The sequence below is a fragment of the Nerophis ophidion genome, linkage group LG27 (assembly GCF_033978795.1).
Source record: "Nerophis ophidion isolate RoL-2023_Sa linkage group LG27, RoL_Noph_v1.0, whole genome shotgun sequence".
NCBI classification, from domain to species: domain Eukaryota; kingdom Metazoa; phylum Chordata; class Actinopteri; order Syngnathiformes; family Syngnathidae; genus Nerophis; species Nerophis ophidion.
In genome coordinates, this window is record NC_084637.1 from 14,499,153 (window position 1) to 14,518,587 (window position 19,435).

At 41.6% G+C, this 19,435-nt stretch overlaps 1 protein-coding gene across 1 annotated transcript in view; it reads right to left on the reverse strand.

The window, feature by feature from the left end:
* ptgfrnb (prostaglandin F2 receptor inhibitor b) overlaps nt 1–7,717 on the reverse strand; it is a 215,015-nt gene extending 207,298 nt beyond the window's left edge. The window contains exon 1 of the mRNA XM_061889699.1: nt 7,364–7,717. Within this exon, the coding sequence (XP_061745683.1) occupies nt 7,364–7,412 (49 nt within the window). The 5' untranslated portion in view covers nt 7,413–7,717. The remainder of the gene's footprint in view (nt 1–7,363) is intronic.
* Between the last annotated feature and the right edge of the window lie 11,718 nt (nt 7,718–19,435).

Consider the following 19,435-nt stretch of genomic DNA (forward strand, 5'->3'; position numbering starts at 1 on the left):
CAGCACTAATTTAAGCCAACTCCTTCTGGCCCACAAATACACACGCACACCCACACGCACACAACACACACTGATGACTAAACATACGGTAATGTCCCTATCAGAGTCCTTTGGAAACCCACCTCAGTCATGACTAAGAGTGCGATCACACTTGTTGTCTGGTACTAAGAAAAAAAGTTCCTTGGCGATCACTTTAGTACAGTTCAGTTAGCGTTTCTGTTTAACTATCGTCTGGATATGCTGTCATTCCAATGCCATGACAGCGATTTTGGTCCTAGACTGAGTTCACACTGGAATAAGCGAACAGTACTAACTAGCACAGGAAACTGACTAAGGTTCGTATCAACAGAAACCAAAATGACAAGTGTGAATACACCCTGATTAGTCACAAAGGGCTTAGGTCCAAATGTTAGACAGTGACAAGGCCGGCCCGTGGCATAAACATTCTCTGCGGTTATTTGGGGCCACAACCACCAGGGGGGCCATGACAATATGGTGACTTTAGCAGCTGATCATCAATGTGATCCTCATGCTCTGCAGGTGTTTGCTTGCTCTACTTGGATGGAATGAATGACCTCATGGATACAATTATACTTTGTCTCTGATAAACCTTTTTTGGGGGTCAGCAAACATGTTTGTAAAAATTGTTGTTTGGTTTTGCAGCATTGTGGCGACGGCCATTCAAAAGCCCATTGAGATAATTGCTAACTTAGCATCACTTTGACAGTCGTCACTGTGACAGATTGAAAGCAATATCTACCTAAAACGACTGATACTTAAATTAATATTGAAGCCAAAACTTTTCGTCAAAGATATGTCTAAAGAAACACTAGTATTTTCATCGTTTTTGCCATTTTTTTGTGTTTGTTTACTTTTTCAGTTAATGCTATAAAGACTTTGCAGTTTTGAATTGGCTTTAATGCGGTTGGCAATATCTAAGATTTTTCTTCCCCCTTTCTTTCCCCTATCGACTTATTTTTTTTTTACCTTTTTATTATAAACTCTGGACATTATCTGGAATATAAACACACCACTATTGAACTTATGGGATTGAACTGCACTGCAGTTGTCGATGTGGTCTTTTTGTTTATTGCTCATACAAATAGTGAACACAGATTTTTAACTAACTTGTAAAATTAATACATTATCTCTTAATATCTATGTATAAATTTACTTAAACTGCCTTTTTTTTTAATTGTGTCTTCTATGGACTCACTCAGGCAAATCTAATTCTGGTCACCAAGAATAATAGCATAAGCCCTTGTGTATCACTGTTAATTGGTTGTGGTAAATTAATTTCCATCAAGTAGTAATTATTCATTATACATTTATTTATTTTATAGCTAGGGAAGTGGTGTCAAACAAACGGCCTGCGGGCCAGATAAGACCGATGAACAGGTTTTATCCAGCATGAGGAATGAGTTTGATAAGTATAAAAATGAGCCGAAATTTTTTAATGAAAAAAACTGCTGTTCTGAATATGTCAACTACATGTAACAATAGCAATTACTTGTATCTTTGTAGATGATGCTATATATGTAAAAAAATAAATAAAAAAAACACATGATATTAGTGCACCAGTCGAGGAAAATGAGCAAACTACATAAAAAACATCCTGTGATTTGATTTTCATATTTTTTTAAATCATGATAGATTTAAAATTGACACCAATGAGTTGACTGATGAACATTATCACATATTGTATTCAGAAAGTAAAGAGAACGACAAATAAAGATAGAATACTATTAACCGCAACATCCATCCATCCATTTTCTACCGCTTATTCCCTTTGGGGTCGCGGGCGCCTCTCTCAGCTACAATCGGGCGCAATAACCGCAACATGTAAGTGTAAAAAAAAAACAATAACATTATGATTTTTACATTTTCAGAATGAGCTTGTTCTATTTTTAAACAAAGGAAATCTGAAGTTGTCTTTATTTTTAAGTGATCATGCCGTGATTTTACCAGTCCGGCTCTCTTGGGAGTAGATTTTTCTCCATGTGGCCCCCAATCTAAAATGAGTTCGACACCCCTGAGCTAGAGCATAAAAAAAAAAAACTTTTTAAAACACTGAGTTTTTTTTCCAATCTTTTTTCAGCGATGCACCCCTGTGATATTTTTTTTAATTCAAGTACCACCTAATCAGAGCAAAGCATTTTTGATTGAAAAAAAAAAAGATAAAAAAGTAAAATACAGCACTATGTTATCAGATTCTGATTTATTAAATTGTATAACATTGCAATATATGGCTCATTTGTAGTGGTCTTTCTTGAACTATTTGGAAAAAAAGATATAAAACAAACTTGTTGACAAATAAACAAGTGATTCAATTATAAATAAAGATTTCTACACATAGAAGTAATTATCAACTTAAAGTGCCCTCTTTGGGGATTGTAATAGAGATCCATCTGGATTCATGAACTCAATTCTAAACGTTTCTTCACAAAAAAAAAAAAAAAATCTTTAACATCAATATTTATGGAACATGTCCACAAAAAAATCTAGCTTTTAACCTGAATATAGCATTGTTGTATTTCTTTTTCACAGTTTATTAACTTACATTCATACGTTGTTGAAGTATTATTCAATAAATATATTTATAAAGGATTTTTGAATTGTTGCCATTTTTAGAATATTTTTTAAAAATCTCACGTACCCCTTGGCATACCTTCAAGTACCCCCAGCGGTACACGTACCCCCATTTGAGAACCACTGCTCTCGACATTAAATAACGCCCACATAGTCATAGCCTTTCCAAGATAAACAATATCAAAGTGCCACAACAACACCTTGTTTGGAGCCACAATAAGCCCTGCTAGGAGACTTCAAAGCTCATCACAATTTTACAGAAGTAATAGGAGGAAGTGAGAGGAAACAATACCATTTGATTTCATGACTAAGCTGCCAGTGTCTCCATGAAATGCAATATTAAGCAACACAAACCCTTAAAATATAATTTACTAAACAATTCTGCCACTGTCAAGGCGACCTACTCAGTGGCCTAGTGGTTAAAGCAGTGGTTGGAAGTACCGAACCCCACCAGTTTCATATGCACATACCAATCCGTTCTTTAGTGAAAAAAAAAAAAATATATATATATATATATATATATTTTCCCCCCAAATATAATATACAAGTACAACCCATCCATCCCATCCATTTTCTACCGCTTATTCCCTTTCGGGGTCGCGGGGGGCGCTGGCGCCTATCTCAGCTACAATCGGGCGGAAGGCGGGGTACACCCTGGACAAGTCGCCACCTCATCGCAGGGCCAACACAGATAGACAGACAACATTCACACTCACATTCACACACTAGGGCCAATTTAGTGTTGCCAATCAACCTATCCCCAGGTGCATGTCTTTGGAAGTGGGAGGAAGCCGGAGTACCCGGAGGGAACCCACGCATTCACGGGGAGAACATGCAAACTCCACACAGAAAGATCCCGAGCCTGGATTTGAACCCAGGACTGCAGGACCTTCGTATTGTGAGGCAGACGCACTAACCCCTCTGCCACCGTGAAGCCCAGTACAACCCATTTATCATTTAAATTTAAGACAAATTAATATTTTGTTGTTTTTTTTACAAGTGCACAACATGAACCGTGTATGAACATCACTTTGTTCAAAGAACTAATCCAACAAGGTGCATGAACTCAGAACAAATTACACACTTGCAAATAAGATGTAAAATTAGAGGTAAAATTGTTTGGGGGTATCCATAATACTTAGACTTCCTTTTTATTGTCATTCAAATTTCAACTTAACAGTACAGATACGCCAATAGGGAGAAGTTTTTATGTACACGATTGATTGGGGGACGGCGTGGTGCGGTGGGGGAGTGGCCGTGCGCAACCCGAGGGTCCCTGGTTCAATCCCCACCTAGTAACAACCTCGTCACGTCGTTGTGTCCTGAGCAAGACACTTCACCCTTGCTCCTGATGGGTGCTGTTTAGTGCCTTGCATGGCAGCTCCCTCCATCAGTGTGTGAATGTGTGTGTGAATGTGTGTGTGAATGGGTGCAAAAAGTACAACCCATTTATCATTTATTTATGATTGATTGATTGATTCAACTGCCTCCTTTGTCACCGATTCTGTTCATAACTTTTATGGACAGAATTTCTAGGCGCAGTCAAGGCGTTGAGGGGTTCCGGTTTGGTAACCGCAGGATTAGGTCTCTGCTTTTTGCAGATGATGTGGTCCTGATGGCTTCATCTGACCGGGATCTTCAGCTCTCGCTGGATCGGTTCGCAGCAGAGTGTGAAGCGACCGGAATGAGAATCAGCACCTCCAAGTCCGAGTCCATGGTTCACCCCCATGGAAAAGGGTGGAATGGCATCTCTGGGTTGGGGAGGAGACCCTGCCCCAAGTGGAGGAGTTCAAGTACCTAGGAGTCTTGTTCACGAGTGGGGGAAGAGTGGATCGTAAGATCGGCAGGCGGATCGGTGCGGCGTCTTCAGTAATGCGGACGTTGTACCGATCCGTTGTGATGAAGAAGGAGCTGAGCCGGAATGCAAAGCTCTCAATTTACCGGTCGATCTACGTTCCCATCATGAGCTTTGGGTCATGACCGAAAGGATAAGATCACGGGTACAAGCGGCCGAAATGAGTTTCCTCCGCCGTGTGGCGGGGCTCTCCCTTAGAGATAGGGTGAGAAGCTCTGCCATCCGGGAGGAACTCAAAGTAAAGCCGCTGCTCCTTCACATTGAGAGGAGCCAGATGAGGTGGTTCGGGCATCTGGTAAGGATGCAACCCGAACGCCTCCCTAGGGAGGTGTTTAGGGCACGTCCAACCGGTAGGAGGCCACGGGGAAGACCCAGGACACGTTGGGAAGACTATGTCTCCCGGCTGGCCTGGGAACGCCTCGGGATCCCCCGGGAAGAGCTAGACGAAGTGGCTGGGGAGAGGGAAGTCTGGGTTTCCCTGCTTAGGCTGTTGCCCCCGCGACCCGACCTTGGATAAGCGGAAGATGATGGATGGATGGATGATTGATTGAGACTTTTATTAGTAGATTGCACAGTACATATTCCGTACAGCTGACCACTAAATGGTAACACTCAAATACGTTTTTCAACTTGTTTAATTAAGTCGGGGTCCACATTAATCAATTCATGATTAATGTGGCTCTGCGGAACCCCTGAGGCCGACTCACCGAACCCCTAGGGTTCGATCCAACCCAGGTTCAGAAACACTGGGTTAGAGTGTCCGCCCTGAGATCGGTCGGTTGGGGGTTCAAACCCCGGCCGAGTCATACCAAATACTATAAAAAAAATGGGACCCATTGCCTCCCTGCTTGGCACTCAGCATCAAGGGTTGGAATTGGGGGTTATATCACCATAAATGATTCCCGGCTGCTACCCACTGCTCCCCTCACTTCCCAGGGGGTGATTAAGGGGACGGGTCAAATGCAGAGGACAAATTTCACCACACCTAGTGTGTGTGTGACAATCATTGGTACTTTAAAGGCTTACTGAAACCCACTACTAACGACCACGCAGTCTGACAGTTTATATATCAATGATGAAATATTAACATTGCAACACATGCCAATACGGCCGGTTTAGTTTACTAAATTACAATTTTACATTTCTCCCGGAGTTTCTTGTTGAAAACGTCGCGGAATGATGATGCGTATGATGACGCGCGTGTGTGACATTATTGGCTGGAGGGGACATGTTAGCCCAGCACCACTTACGGCTAAAAGTCGTCTCATTTCATCGCGCAATTACACAGTGTTTTGGACATCTGTGTTGCTGAATCTTTTGCAATTTGTTCAATTAATAATGGAGACGTCAAATAAGAATGCTGTTGGTGGAAAGCGGTGGATTGCAGCTGCCTTTAGCAACCGAGACACAACCGGTGTTTCTTTGTTTGTTGTGAAGTTTTAACACAGAGCTGTCAAGCGAACATGTTTCTCTACGTCAACCAGCAAGTTTTTGGATGGGAAAATTGTGGTATTAAGTCGGCTCTTACCGGAGACATCAGTGAATTATGCGACCTTCTGCAGCAGCTGTCAAAAAGGTAGCTGTGATCTTGGCTCCTCGGCTTCTCACAGAGACATTAGCGTTCTCCGCAACATTCCGACTTTCAGATATGACTTTAGAATCTCACTAATATACTATTAACACAATAAGCAGATAAGGGATTTTCCAGAATTATCCTAGTAAATGTGTCTAATTACATCTGAAACGCTACCACTGCAGCTTCACGTGGCAGAGGGGTTAGTGCGTCTGCCTCACAATACGAAGCTCCTGCAGTCCGGGGTTCAATCCCAGGCTTGGGATCTTTCTGTGTGGAGTTTGCATGTTCTCCCCGTGAATGCGTGGGTTCCCTCCGGGTACTCCGGCTTCCTCCCACCTCCAAAGACATGCACCTGGGGATAGGTTGATTGGCAACACTAAATTGGCCCTAGTGTGAGAATGTGAGTGTGAATGTTGTCTGTCTATCTGTGTTGGCCCTGCGATGAGATGGCGACTTGTCCAGGGTGTACACCGCCTTCCGTCCGATTGTAGCTGAGATAGGCGCCAGCGCCCCCCGCGACCCCAAAAGGGAATAAGCGGTAGAAAATGGATGAATGAATAGATGGGCGCTCACACTGCCGCCGCCCGGAGCTGTTGCTTTTTTATTTTTATTTTTTGTGCTTCACTCTAACTTTCCTTATCCACAAATATTTTATCCTCGCTCAAGTTAATGGGAAAATTGTCGCTTTCTCGGTCCGAATAGCTCTTGCTGCTGGAGGCTCACATTATAAACACTGTGAGGATGTGAGGAGCCCTACAACAAATGATGTCACACGCACATCGTCTGCTACTTCCAGTAAAGGCAAGGCTTTTTTATTAGCAACCAAAAGTTGCAAACTTTATCGTCGATGTTCTCTACTATATCCTTTCAGCAAAAATATGGCAACATCGCGAAATGATCAAGTATGACACATAGAATGGACCCGTTTAAATAAGAAAATCTCATTTCAGTAAGACTTTAACTTTAACCAGAACCCAACCTACAACATACCAGACAGCTTTAATCATTTCATTATTTAATTTATTTGGGTTCTGATTGACACTTGTAGTTGTTTCTTCATATCAACTTAAAACTCCCTCGTGAAGCTGTTCAGTAATTAAGTTTACTATATGTTGACATTTCAAATGGCACTGGTAAAGTGAGTGAGCCGAATCAATTAAGGGGTTGCGTGGACTCCAGCAATACTCAAACGAATGTTTAATAACGATTAAGCGAGTAGCTAGAAGGAAGTATTTGTTAAAAATGGATGTTTCTGAGCGAAGATTGGCTGTACGCAAGGCAAAAGTGGCACATCAGTGGGGGTTAATTAGATATCAACAGTCAAACGAGGCGACATCTCCTACCGAGCATGAGCAGGGCACCGACCAGCTTGAAGAGGTCGGTATCCATCATTCGGCTCTTCTTTAGTCGAATAGTTCCCTTATTTCCCCCGTTCCTGCCTTCTTTGTCCGGCGTGGGGGGTCGGACCGCACCGCTGCTGCCGCGGCTCTCGGACTGCTTCTCCACAAACTCTGCCCGTCACTTTAGCACCGCTCGCCGGGCGGAGCCGCAGAACAAATGGAATGACCACCACGAATCCGGCGAACGCGATAAATCCACACTGTCCGAAGCTTGGACGTTTTTTTTCCGCACACCGACCAGGTTGTAGTCCCAGAACCCGACTGACAGGTAGAAGAAGACCGGGAAGAGTAGCCGGAAGTTGGGCGGTGTGAAGGCGGAGTGGAGAGAAGGGAGCGGGAAGAGCGCGCTCACGCTGCTTTTATGCCGCATGACATATGAGTTTAATTAGCTTTTATGTGACACATATTGCCAACACAGCACGGTCTCCAAGTCATTTGGTCACTGGCACCATTTAAAATGGAATACGTTTTTAATTTGTTCTTTTAAATCATTATGGGGCAGAGCTGACAGGCTCGAATTGGGGTGCGGCTCCTTTAAATATACGTCATCGTTCACCTTGCATGTAGTTTATTGTCATGTATATTGCTAAGTGGGCGATACTGCAAATTTTGATGTCGACTGATACCAACGCGATTGATTGATTGATTGAAACTTTTGTTATTAGATTGCACAGTTTAGTACATATTCCGTACAATTGACCACTAAATGGTAACACCCGAATAAGTTTTTCAACTTGTTTAAGTCGGGGTCAACGTTAATCAATTCATGGAGGATTTTAATGCCGATACAGTTTACTGGAAATGTTTAATTGACTCATTTTTTTTAATTTATTGTCATTAACCTATCAGAATAAAACACAGGACAATTATTTCAGGCAAACAATACAATCATCCATCCATTTTCTACCGCTTATTCCCTTTCGGGGTGGCGGGTGGGCGCTGGCGCCTATCTCAGCTACAATCGGGCGGAAGGCAGGGTACACCCTGGACAAGTTGCTACCTCATCGCAGGGCCAACACAGATAGACAGACAACATTCACACTCACATTCACACACTAGGGCCAATTTAGTGTTGCCAATCAACCTATCCCCAGGTGCATGTCTTTGGAAGTGGGTGGAAGCCGTAGTACCCGGAGGGAACCCACCCATTCACGGGGAGAACATGCAAACTCCACACAGAGAGATCCCGAGCCTGGATTTGAACCCAGGACTGCAGGAACTTCGTATTGTGAGGCAGACGCACTAACCCCTCTGCCACCGTGAAGCCCACAATACAATCAATATTGTTATAATTATAATATGATTAATTGTGTGAATGCTCTAAAGCATTCACACATATGGTTTACCATCCATCCATTTTCTTCCGCTAAGCCGAGGTCGGGTCGCGGGGGCAGCAGCCTAAGCAGGGAAGCCCAGACTTCCCTCTCCCCAGCCACTTCGTGTAGCTCTTCCCGGGGGATCCCGAGGCGTAGTCTTCCCAACGTGTCCTGGGTCTTCCCCGTGGCCTCCTACCGGATGGAGGTGTTCGGGTGGCATCCTGACCAGATGCCCAAACCACCTCATCTGGCTCCTCTCGATGTGGAGGAGCAGCGGCTTTACTTTGAGCTCCTCCCGGATGACAGAGCTTCTCACCCTATCTCTAAGGGAGAGCCCGCCACACGGCGGAGGAAACACATTCTACGCGTTCTACCTTTCACATTTTTCACCCGAATCAAACCGTTCCAACTTCAAACTGTTCAGCCTATTCGGGAATCGTGGGCTTTCCCTTGACAAATTCACAGATTTGCCAAAATTCCCGGTTTTCCGGGCCATTTTTCCCATTCAAAATGAATTAACCACTTTTCAAATTTTCACTATTTCCACATTTTTCAACCTATTCAATCTTCAACATCTTGGAAATTCAAACTATCATTTTTCCAAGTTCCAAAAAATTACAAGATTTTCCCGAAATCCGGGTTTTTCAAAGACCTATTTCCACCGTTTTTTCTGGCGATTACTCCTCCCACGTGTCTCAACTCATTTCAAGCGTTCCACCGTCAAAACATTCCTCTCAATCAGGACAAAAGAAAAAAAAATTTTTTACTGGAAAATTCCAGGAATTCCCTAATGCCATTTTTCAATTCAACATGTTACTACATCAACATTTCTCGACCGTACGTGGAAAAATTCCCACACACAACCATTTCAACTCATTCAGACCATTGAAATTTTTTCTCCATTTTCAAAAAAAGTTACTGTTTTTCCCCAAATTCCAAAATTTTGGGGAAATTCCCATTAAAATCAATGGGAAATTGTTCAAAGTTCCACAACTCCCACATTTTTCATCTGATTCAAACGGTTCCAACTTCAAAATATTCAGCCTGTTTGGAAACTGTGTGCTCTGCTTCATCCATCCATCCATTTTCTACCGCTTATTCCCTTTCGGGGTGGCGGGGGGCGCTGGCGCCTATCTCAGCTACAATCGGGCGGAAGGCAGGGTACACCCTGGACAAGTCGCCACCTCATCGCAGGGCCAACACAGATAGACAGACAACATTCACACTCACATTCACACACTAGGGCCAATTTAGTGTTGCCAATCAACCTATCCCCAGGTGCATGTCTTTGGAAGTGGGAGGAAGTCGGAGTACCCGGAGGGAACCCACGCATTCACGGGGAGAACATGCAAACTCCACACAGAAAGATCCCGAGCCTGGATTTGAACCCAGGACTGCAGGACCTTCGTATTGTGAGGCAGACGCACTAACCCCTCTGCCACCGTGAAGCCTGCTCTGCTTCAACAATTCTAAAAAAAATTCCAGGATTTCAGTTCAACTTCAGCATTGGAGCATTCACACGCATTTCCTTCAGGAATTGCGTCATCTAGTTAATATTATTGTTGTTAAACTTATTAATGTTACAGTATGGGTGTCTAACGTACAGGCCGCGGGCCGGATCAGGCCCACGAACGGGTTTTATCTGGCCCGTGAGATGAGTCTGCTGATGTGACAGTCGCTTGCTGTCGTCGTGTGGGTTTCACGGACCATCAAGGAAGGACATTGCTGAGCAGGTTCGACTTTTGTTTATTTTTTCAAATAAGCTTTGTCTTCAGGTCTGGTCGCTTTTCAGCTCCTTCTCTGCTGCTTGCTCCTCCGTTGCTTTTCAGCCGCCCTCTTCGTCGTCGTCTTGCTCTCTGTTGTTTTCGCTTGTCAGGTACTGCTGCGGGTTCTCTTTCTCATTCTGCCCCGATCTCTCTTCCTTCTCACCTTTTATACATGGCGAGGAAATAAGTAAATTGTGTACCGGTGCGCGATCCACACACCTGCACCTGACTGCGGCGTCGCTCCCGGCACGCCCCGCCTCTCCACTCGGCCGCATCCGTCGCCTCCTCGCCGCCATCTTGGGCCGGGCTCGAGCGTGCCCTGCCCCGCTGCTCGTTCGCCGGCTCCGCTGAGTATAAAAATAAGATGACATTTTTGAATGAAATTTCCTGCTGTTTTAAATGTACCCACTGAATGTCACAATCGCAACTATTTGTGTCCTCTGTCGCTAGAGCGTGCATAACTTCAGAGGGGGTGGAGCTATGTGCCCTGTTAAGATAGTGAAATAAATTATATTTATATAGCGCTTTTCTCTAATGACTCAAAGCGCTTTTACATAGTGAAACCCAATATCTAAGTTACATTTAAACCAGTGTGGGTGGCACTGGGAGCAGGTGGGTAAAGTGTCTTGCCCAAGGACACAACGGCAGTGACTAGGATAGCAAAAGCGGGGATCGAACTTGTAACCCTCAAGTTGCTAGCAGGGTCACTCTACCAACCGAGCTATACCGCCATACGATAGAGGACTGGGGACATAATCTGGGTGCACATAAATATGCTGAAATAATTTGGGTCCCTCTTCAACTTTATGTGTGATTCATGAACTAAGCCCAGATTCACAAGTTTTGTTGTAGATAATGCTACGAATGTACAGAATAATCCACATGATGTTTGTACATCAGTTGAGGAAAATGGGTAAAGTACAATAATAACATCCTGTAATTGGATTCTGATATTATCATTATTAAATCCATTTTCTGATAGATAAAAAATGAACCCCAATGTGAGCATTTTAAAACTCTGCCAGACTAAATTCCACTTATTAGACTGATGAACATTATAACATCATTTATTAAGAAAGTACAAATAACGACAAAGGAAGATAGAATACTGTTAACTGAAACATGTAAGTGTAAAAAAAAACAACAACAACAACATTACGATTTGTAAATTTTTAGGTTGTCTTTAAAAAAGAAAACAATCTGAAGTTGTCTTTACTTTTAAGTTTTCATGCACTGATTTTACCAGTCCGGCCCACTTGGGAATAGATTTTCCTTAATGTGGCCCCTGAGCTAAAATGAGTTTGACACCCCTTTACTACAATCACCCTTCGCTACATCATACTTCAACTATTGCGGTTTCACAAAATATGTCAAGGCGTGGACTATGGTGTGGTTTGTTTTCCCGAGGTGCAAAGCGACTGGATCGGACACGATGTAAAGGTAATGACATATTTTAATCTGAACTCAAAAAGGAACAAACAGAGGAGGTACAAAAATTTGGCTATGAAACAAAACTATTACTACAACAAAAACTATGGACATAAAACCAAACTTTTAAACTATGGCATTAATAACAAAACTTACGGGGAACGAGAAAAGAGCATGGATCATCAGCATGGAGGAAGGGTGTGTAGAGAAAGATATCGCCAGGCTTTGTGTCTGGCAACTACAGGCTTAAATAGTGCTGTGGTGCTTGAAAACAGGTGTGTGAGTTCAAATGAACCAGGTGTGTGACATGACAGGTGAAAACTAATGGTAGTCATGGTGACAAAACAAAGAAGAGTGCCCAATGAGTCCAAAAACCAAACAGAATGTGACCACAAAACATGACAAAATAGCAATTTTCTTTTAGCATATTGTCAAACATTTTGGTGTAAAATAAGCATTTTCAAGCATGAAAATTACTTTAAAAAATTATAACGCATCAATACTGCAGTAGTATTGACCAAACTAATCAGAACGTGTTCAGTATTGCTGCCTCAGGCAGCATTACTACATTGGATTAAAGGTGACTAACTGTGTTATTATACCAAAATGGATACATGGATGATACAGCAGAGGATTGGGAGAATGTCATGTGGTCAGATGAAAACAAAATAGAACTTTTTGGTACAAACTCAACTCGTCGTGTTTGGAGGAAGAAGAATACTGAGTTGCATCCCAAGAACACCATACCTACTGTGAAGCATGGGGGTGGAAACATCATGCTTTGGGGCTGTTTTTCTGCTAAGGGAACAGGACGATTGATCCGTGTTAAGGAAAGAGTGAATGGGGCCATGTATCGTGAGATTTTGAGCCAAAACCTCCTTCCATCAGTGAGAGCTTTGAATGGTTGACCAAATACTTATTTTCCACCATAATTTACAAATACATTCTATAAAATTCCTACAATGTGAATTCCTGGATTTTTTTTCTCACATTCTGTCTCTCCCAGTTGAAGTGTACCTATGATGAAAATTACAGACCTCTGTCATCATTTTAAGTGGGAGAACTTGCACAATCGGTGGCTGACTAAATACTTTTTTCCCCCACTGTAGTTGCCGCAGTTTGGACACGCCTGGCGTTGTGTTCAAGAACCCCAGGAATTTTTTTTCCTGATACATAAAAGACAAAATGATGTGTTATTCTTAAAAGAATGCAGCAAATGTAATTAATGATCACTCAGCCATTGAAATGTCTTCATTTTTAGTTAGTCACCGAACTGAGTCACTGTGCGCGCAGCGAGCCCAGGGCGCAGGGAGGGGTGAGAGCGCCGTGACCTCAGGGTCAAAGGTCGCCGTTGGGCTGATGCATTTGAGGGTCTTATTTTCGAAGTGCGTGTGGCGAAACCCTATGTGGTCTCCACATATTAGCATCTGTTGCTCACATAGCATCTGTTCAAACACACACACACACACACACACACACGCACACACACACACACACACACACACACACACACACACACACACACCCACACACACACAGACACACACATGCTTGCATGACCCGACCGCTATCAGTCATTAACTAGTATGTCATACCTACTTGGAACAGGATGTGCAATCGTTGGGCCTCATGAGTCAATGTCACACTTTCAATAATGAAGAACAGCATAAGTTAAATGTTTTATTTTTTTTTAAATGTTCTTTTACTCAAACGACTTCCATTTAATGTCTTGCTATTCCCATGAAAGGCCCCCATGCAGCTTTAATCATCAACAATGTGATTGAAAGTAGTGCCATGATACATTTAATGTCAGTACAGCAGTAAGAATGAGTGGTACTAATTTAACACTACAGCACTCCCTAGTGGACGTAACTGACCATTGCAGGCTTTAATGCATAACATTCTTACTTGTGTTATTATTACTATTATTATTATATCATAATATATTATTATAACACCACAATTGCTGTTATTTTATTTATTATTATTTTTTATTTTATTTCACATAATTTTACTGCAGTTATATTTTGTCATTTTCTGACTACCGTATTTCCTTGAATTGCCGCCAGGGCGCTAATTAATTTAAAACCTCTTCTCACTCCTGCGCTTACCAAAGGCATGCGGTAAAAGTGAGCATGCGCTAATTATTTCAAAACCTCTTCTCACTCCTGCGCTTACCAAAGGCATGCGGTAAAAGTAATCATGCGCTAATTAATTTAAAACCTCTTCTCACTCCTGCGCTTACCAAAGGCATGCGGTAAAAGTAATCATGCGCTAATTAATTTAAAACCTCTTCTCACTCCTGCGCTTACCAAAGGCATGCGATAAAAGTAAGCATGCGCTAATTATTTCAAAACCTCTTCTCACTCCTGCGCTTACCAAAGGCATGCGGTAAAAGTGAGCATGCGCTAATTATTTCAAAACCTCTTCTCACTCCTGCGCTTACCAAAGGCATGCGGTAAAAGTAATCATGCGCTAATTAATTTAAAACCTCTTCTCACTCCTGCGCTTACCAAAGGCATGCGGTAAAAGTAATCATGCGCTAATTAATTTAAAACCTCTTCTCACTCCTGCGCTTACCAAAGGCATGCGATAAAAGTAAGCATGCGCTAATTATTTCAAAACCTCTTCTCACTCCTGCGCTTACCAAAGGCATGCAGTAAAAGTAAGCATGCGCTAATTAATTTAAAACCTCTTCTCAGTCCTGCGCCTACCAAAGGCATGCGGTGAAAGTAAGCATGCGCTAATTCATTTAAAACCTCTTCTCAGTCCTGCGCTTACCAAAGGCATGCGGTAAAAGTAAGCATGCGCTAATTATTTCAAAACCTCTTCTCACTCCTGCGTTTACCAAAGGCATGCGGTAAAAGTAAGCATGCGCTAATTATTTCAAAACCTCTTCTCACTCCTGCGTTTACCAAAGGCATGCGGTAAAAGTAAGCAAGCGCTAATTAATTTAAAACCTCTTCTCACTCCTGCGCTTACCAAAGGCATGTGGTAAAAGTAATCATGCGCTAATTAATTGAAAACCTCTTCTCACTCCTGCGCTTACCAAAGGCATGCGATAAAAGTAAGCATGCGCTAATTAATTTAAAACCTCTTCTCAGTCCTGCGCTTACCAAAGGCATGCGGTAAAAGTAAGCATGCGCTAATTATTTTAAAACCTCTTCTCATTCCTGCGCTTACCAAAGGCATGCGGTAAAAGTAAGCTTGCGCTAATTAATTTAAAACCTCTTCTCAATCCTGCGCTTACCAAAAGCATGCGGTAAAAGTAAGCATGCGCTAATTAATTTAAAACCTCTTCTCACTCCTGCGCTTACCAAAGGCTTGCGATAAAAGTAAGCATGCGCTAATTACTTTAAAACCTCTTCTCACTCCTGCGCTTACCAAAGGCATGCGGTAAAAGTAAGCATGCGCTCATTTTTTAAAAACCTCTTCTCACTCCTGCGCTTATCAAAGGCATGCGGTAAAAGTAAGCATGCGCTAATTAATTTAAAACCTCTTATCACTCCTGCGCTTACCAAAGGCATGCGGTAAAAGTAAGCATGCGCTAATTAATTTAAAACCTCTTCTCACTCCTGCGCTTGCCAAAGGCATGCGATAAAAGTAAGCATGCGCTAATTAATTTAAAACCTCTTCTTACTCCTGTGCTTACCAAAGGCATGCGGTAAAAGTAAGCATGCGCTAATTAATTTAAAACCTCTTCTCACTCCTGCACTTACCAAAGGCATGCGGTAAAAGTAAGCATGCGCTAATTAATTTAAAACCTCTTCTTACTCCTGTGCTTACCAAAGGCATGCGGTAAAAGTAAGCATGCGCTAATTATTTTAAAACCTCTTCTCACTCTGGCACTTACCAAAGGTATGCAGTAAAAATTTGAGTGTGATGTAAGCTTGGACCTTAAATCCTACTGAATAGCTCTTAATCTAATAAATAAATAAATAAATGGGTTGTACTTGTATAGCGCTTTTCTACTTTCAAGGTACTCAAAGCGCTTTGACACTACTTCCACATTTACCCATTCACACACACATTCACACACTGATGGAGGGAGCTGCCATGCAAGGCGCTAACCAGCACCCATCAGGAGCAAGGGTGACTTGTCTTGCTCAAGGACACAACGGACGTGACGAGGTTGGTACTAGGTGGGGATTGAACCAGAGACCCTGCGGTTGCGCACGGCCACTCTCCCACTGTACGGTATGTTGAAAAAAAAAAAACATTGTTAATGGCAGTGGTTCTCAAATGGGGGTACCCGTACCCCTGGGGGTACTTGGAGGTATGTCAAAGGGTACGTGAGATTTTTTTGAAAATACCGTATTTCCTTGAATTGCCGCAGGACATATAGTATGCGCCTGCCTTGAATTACTGCCGGGTCAAACTCGCTTCCCAAAATAATTAGCGCATGCTTAGTATTACCGCCTGGTCAAACTCGTGACATCACGAGTGACACTTCCCCTGTCATCATTTTCAAAATGGAAGAGGCTGATTTCAATACCGGTAATTTGAAATCGCATAAAGGGAAGAATATTAAGAGCTATTCAGTAGGATTTAAGGTCCAGGCTTACATCACACTCAAATTTTTACTTCATGCCTTTGGTAAGTTCCGGGATGAGAAGAGGTTTTAAAATAATTAGCGCATGCTTACTTTTACCGCATGCCTTTGGTAAGCGCAGGAGTGAGAAGAGGTTTTAAATTAATTAGCGCCCCGGCGGCAATTCAAGGAAATACGGTATTCTAAAAATAGCAACAATTAAAAAATCCTTTATAAATATATCTATTGAATAATACTTCAACAAAATATGAATGTAAGTTCATAAACTGAGAAAAGAAAAGCAAAAATGCAATATTCAGTGTTGACAGTTAGATTTTTTGTGGACATGTTCCATAAATATTGATGTTAAAGATTTATTTTTTTGTGAAGAAATGTTTAGAATTAAGTTCATGAATCCAGATGGATCTCTATTACAATCCCCAAAGAGGGCACTTTAAGTTGATGATTACTTTTATGTGTAAAAATCTTTATTTATAATTGAATCACTTGTTTATTCGTCAACAAGTTTTATATCTTTTTTTCCAAATAGTTCAAGAAAGACCACTACAAATGAGCAATATTTTGCACTGTTATACAATTTAATAAATCACAAACTGATAACACAGTGCTGTATTTTACTTCTTTATCTCTTTTTTTCAACCAAAAATGCTTTGCTCTGATTAGGGGGTATTTGAATTTAAAAAAATGTTCACAGGGGGTACATCACTGAAAAAAGGTTGAGAACCACTGGTTTATGGTAGCACACATTGGCAATAGACAATGACATAATATATACATAAAGAAATATCACTCATATAGGGGAAAATGGGAAATATTGCTTAAAATGGAAAAAAATAAATACAATGATTATAGGAAACTTGAGAACAAGTGAGCATGAACATGCATCATTTGGATAAATTTGCCTGAAAGAGTTACCGCAGCAGCAGCCCGACATCATCAGATCGCAAGTTTCCACTACGCAGAGACAACGCGACGCTGAAAACCACAAACACCTGCTTTGTCTCTCACAGCAGCAGAGGTGCAAGGTACGTGTTAAAAAAAACAGTGTTTCCTGATCGTTAGGAAATACACTATATTACCAAAAGTATTTGGCCACCTGCCTTGACTCACATGTGAACTTGAAGTGCCATCCCATTCCTAACCCATCGGGTTCAATATGATGTGGGTCCACCTTTTGCAGCTATTACAGCTTCAACTCTTCTGGGAAGGCTGTCCACAAGGTTGCGGAGTGTCTTTATAGGAATTTTCCATCATTCTTCCAAAAGCGCATTGGTGAGGTCACAAGAAGGCCTGGCTCTCGGTCCTCGTTCTAATTCATCCCAAAGGTGTTCTATCGGGTTCAGGTCAGGACTCTGTGCAGGCCAGTCAAGTTCATCCACATCATCAATGTTTTTCTGGCCCTTGCTTTGTGCACTGGTGCACAGTCATGTTATAATAGGAAGGGGATCGCTCCTAACTGTTCCCACAAGGTTGGAAGCATGGAATTGTTCAAAATGTTTTGGTATCCTGGAACAGTCAAAGTTCAAGTTCACTGGAACTAAGGGGCCAAGCCCAACTCCTAAAAAAAACAACCCCCCCCCATACCATATTTTCTCCTTTACCAAATTTCACACCTGGCACAATGCAGTCCGAAATGTACCGTTGTCCTGGCAACCTCCAAACCCAAACTTGTCCATCAGATGTAAAAGCTTATTCCTTTTTCGGTCATTATTTTTATTTTATTTTGTTTTTGTAATTGTACGATTGTTAATATGTATAACCTGTACTGTTGAACCAGGGGGTGTCCAAAGTGCGCCCCGGGGGCCATTTGCGGCCCGCGGGTTATTTTTTACCGGCCCCACGGCACATTTTAAGAATAGAATTGAAAAAAATTTAAAAACATAAAAAATGGTATAAAAGAGCAAACAGGTGAAATGTAACAAGAAATTGTTGCAATTCTTACTCTTGCAACACAAAGCTGCCATGCAGGCTGTTTCTTTCTTTATAAAATAATAATGAATCAAAATCAATGTCATTTTGAATTATTGACCTATCCAAGGCTCCGATTACGTCACACTAAATATTCCACTTTGAAATATTTTTTGGGGGAAAATGTTGCATATTTTGTGTTTTGCCATATAAAAAACGAGCTGTTTTTTTTTAAAGAAGGGCCTAAAACAAACAAACAAAACCTAAACAACAATAAAACTTAAAATTTACAGATATATCTGAGGTTGATCTCGAGATTATTGTGCTAAAATTAAACAGTAAAAAAATGTATTATTTATTTTTTAACACTTTAATGAGCAGGACATTTTTAGATCCTCAATTATTTTAGTGTGGTTTGTTTTTAAGTGTCACTGCTCAAAAAATAAAAATGAATCAAAATCCAAAATGAAGGCTCCAATTATTATATAATCTCAAATATTCCACCTAAAAGTTATTGGGTGAAAATATTGCATATTTTGTGTTTTTTCCATTTTTTTCCCCTAATGTTGATCTAGATCAGGGGTGCCCATTACGTCGATCGCGAGCTACCAGTCGACCGCGGGGGGTGTGTCAGTCGATCTCCTGCCAGGCTTTTAAAAAAAATAGACCTAAAAATTAGTGATCATCAATCTTCACCAAGACGTCACTTAAATGACATTCACGGTACCGGAGGGTCTTGTGAGATGACGCTGGCTGCTGCAAGATCATTATTATGAAAATATGACCGAGAGGAAGGCAAGAAACACTTTTTATTTCAACAGACTCTCGCGCCGTACCTTCCGTCAAAACTCTAAAGGCCGACTGCACATTTCCTATCTTCACAATAAAAGCCCTGCTTCATGCTGCCTGCGCTAACTAAATACAGAGTCTCGGAAAACTGGCGTGCACAAGTGATGCCTCAGAAAGCTGGCGTGCTATATATATATATATATATATATATATATATATATATATATATATATATATATATATATATATATATAAA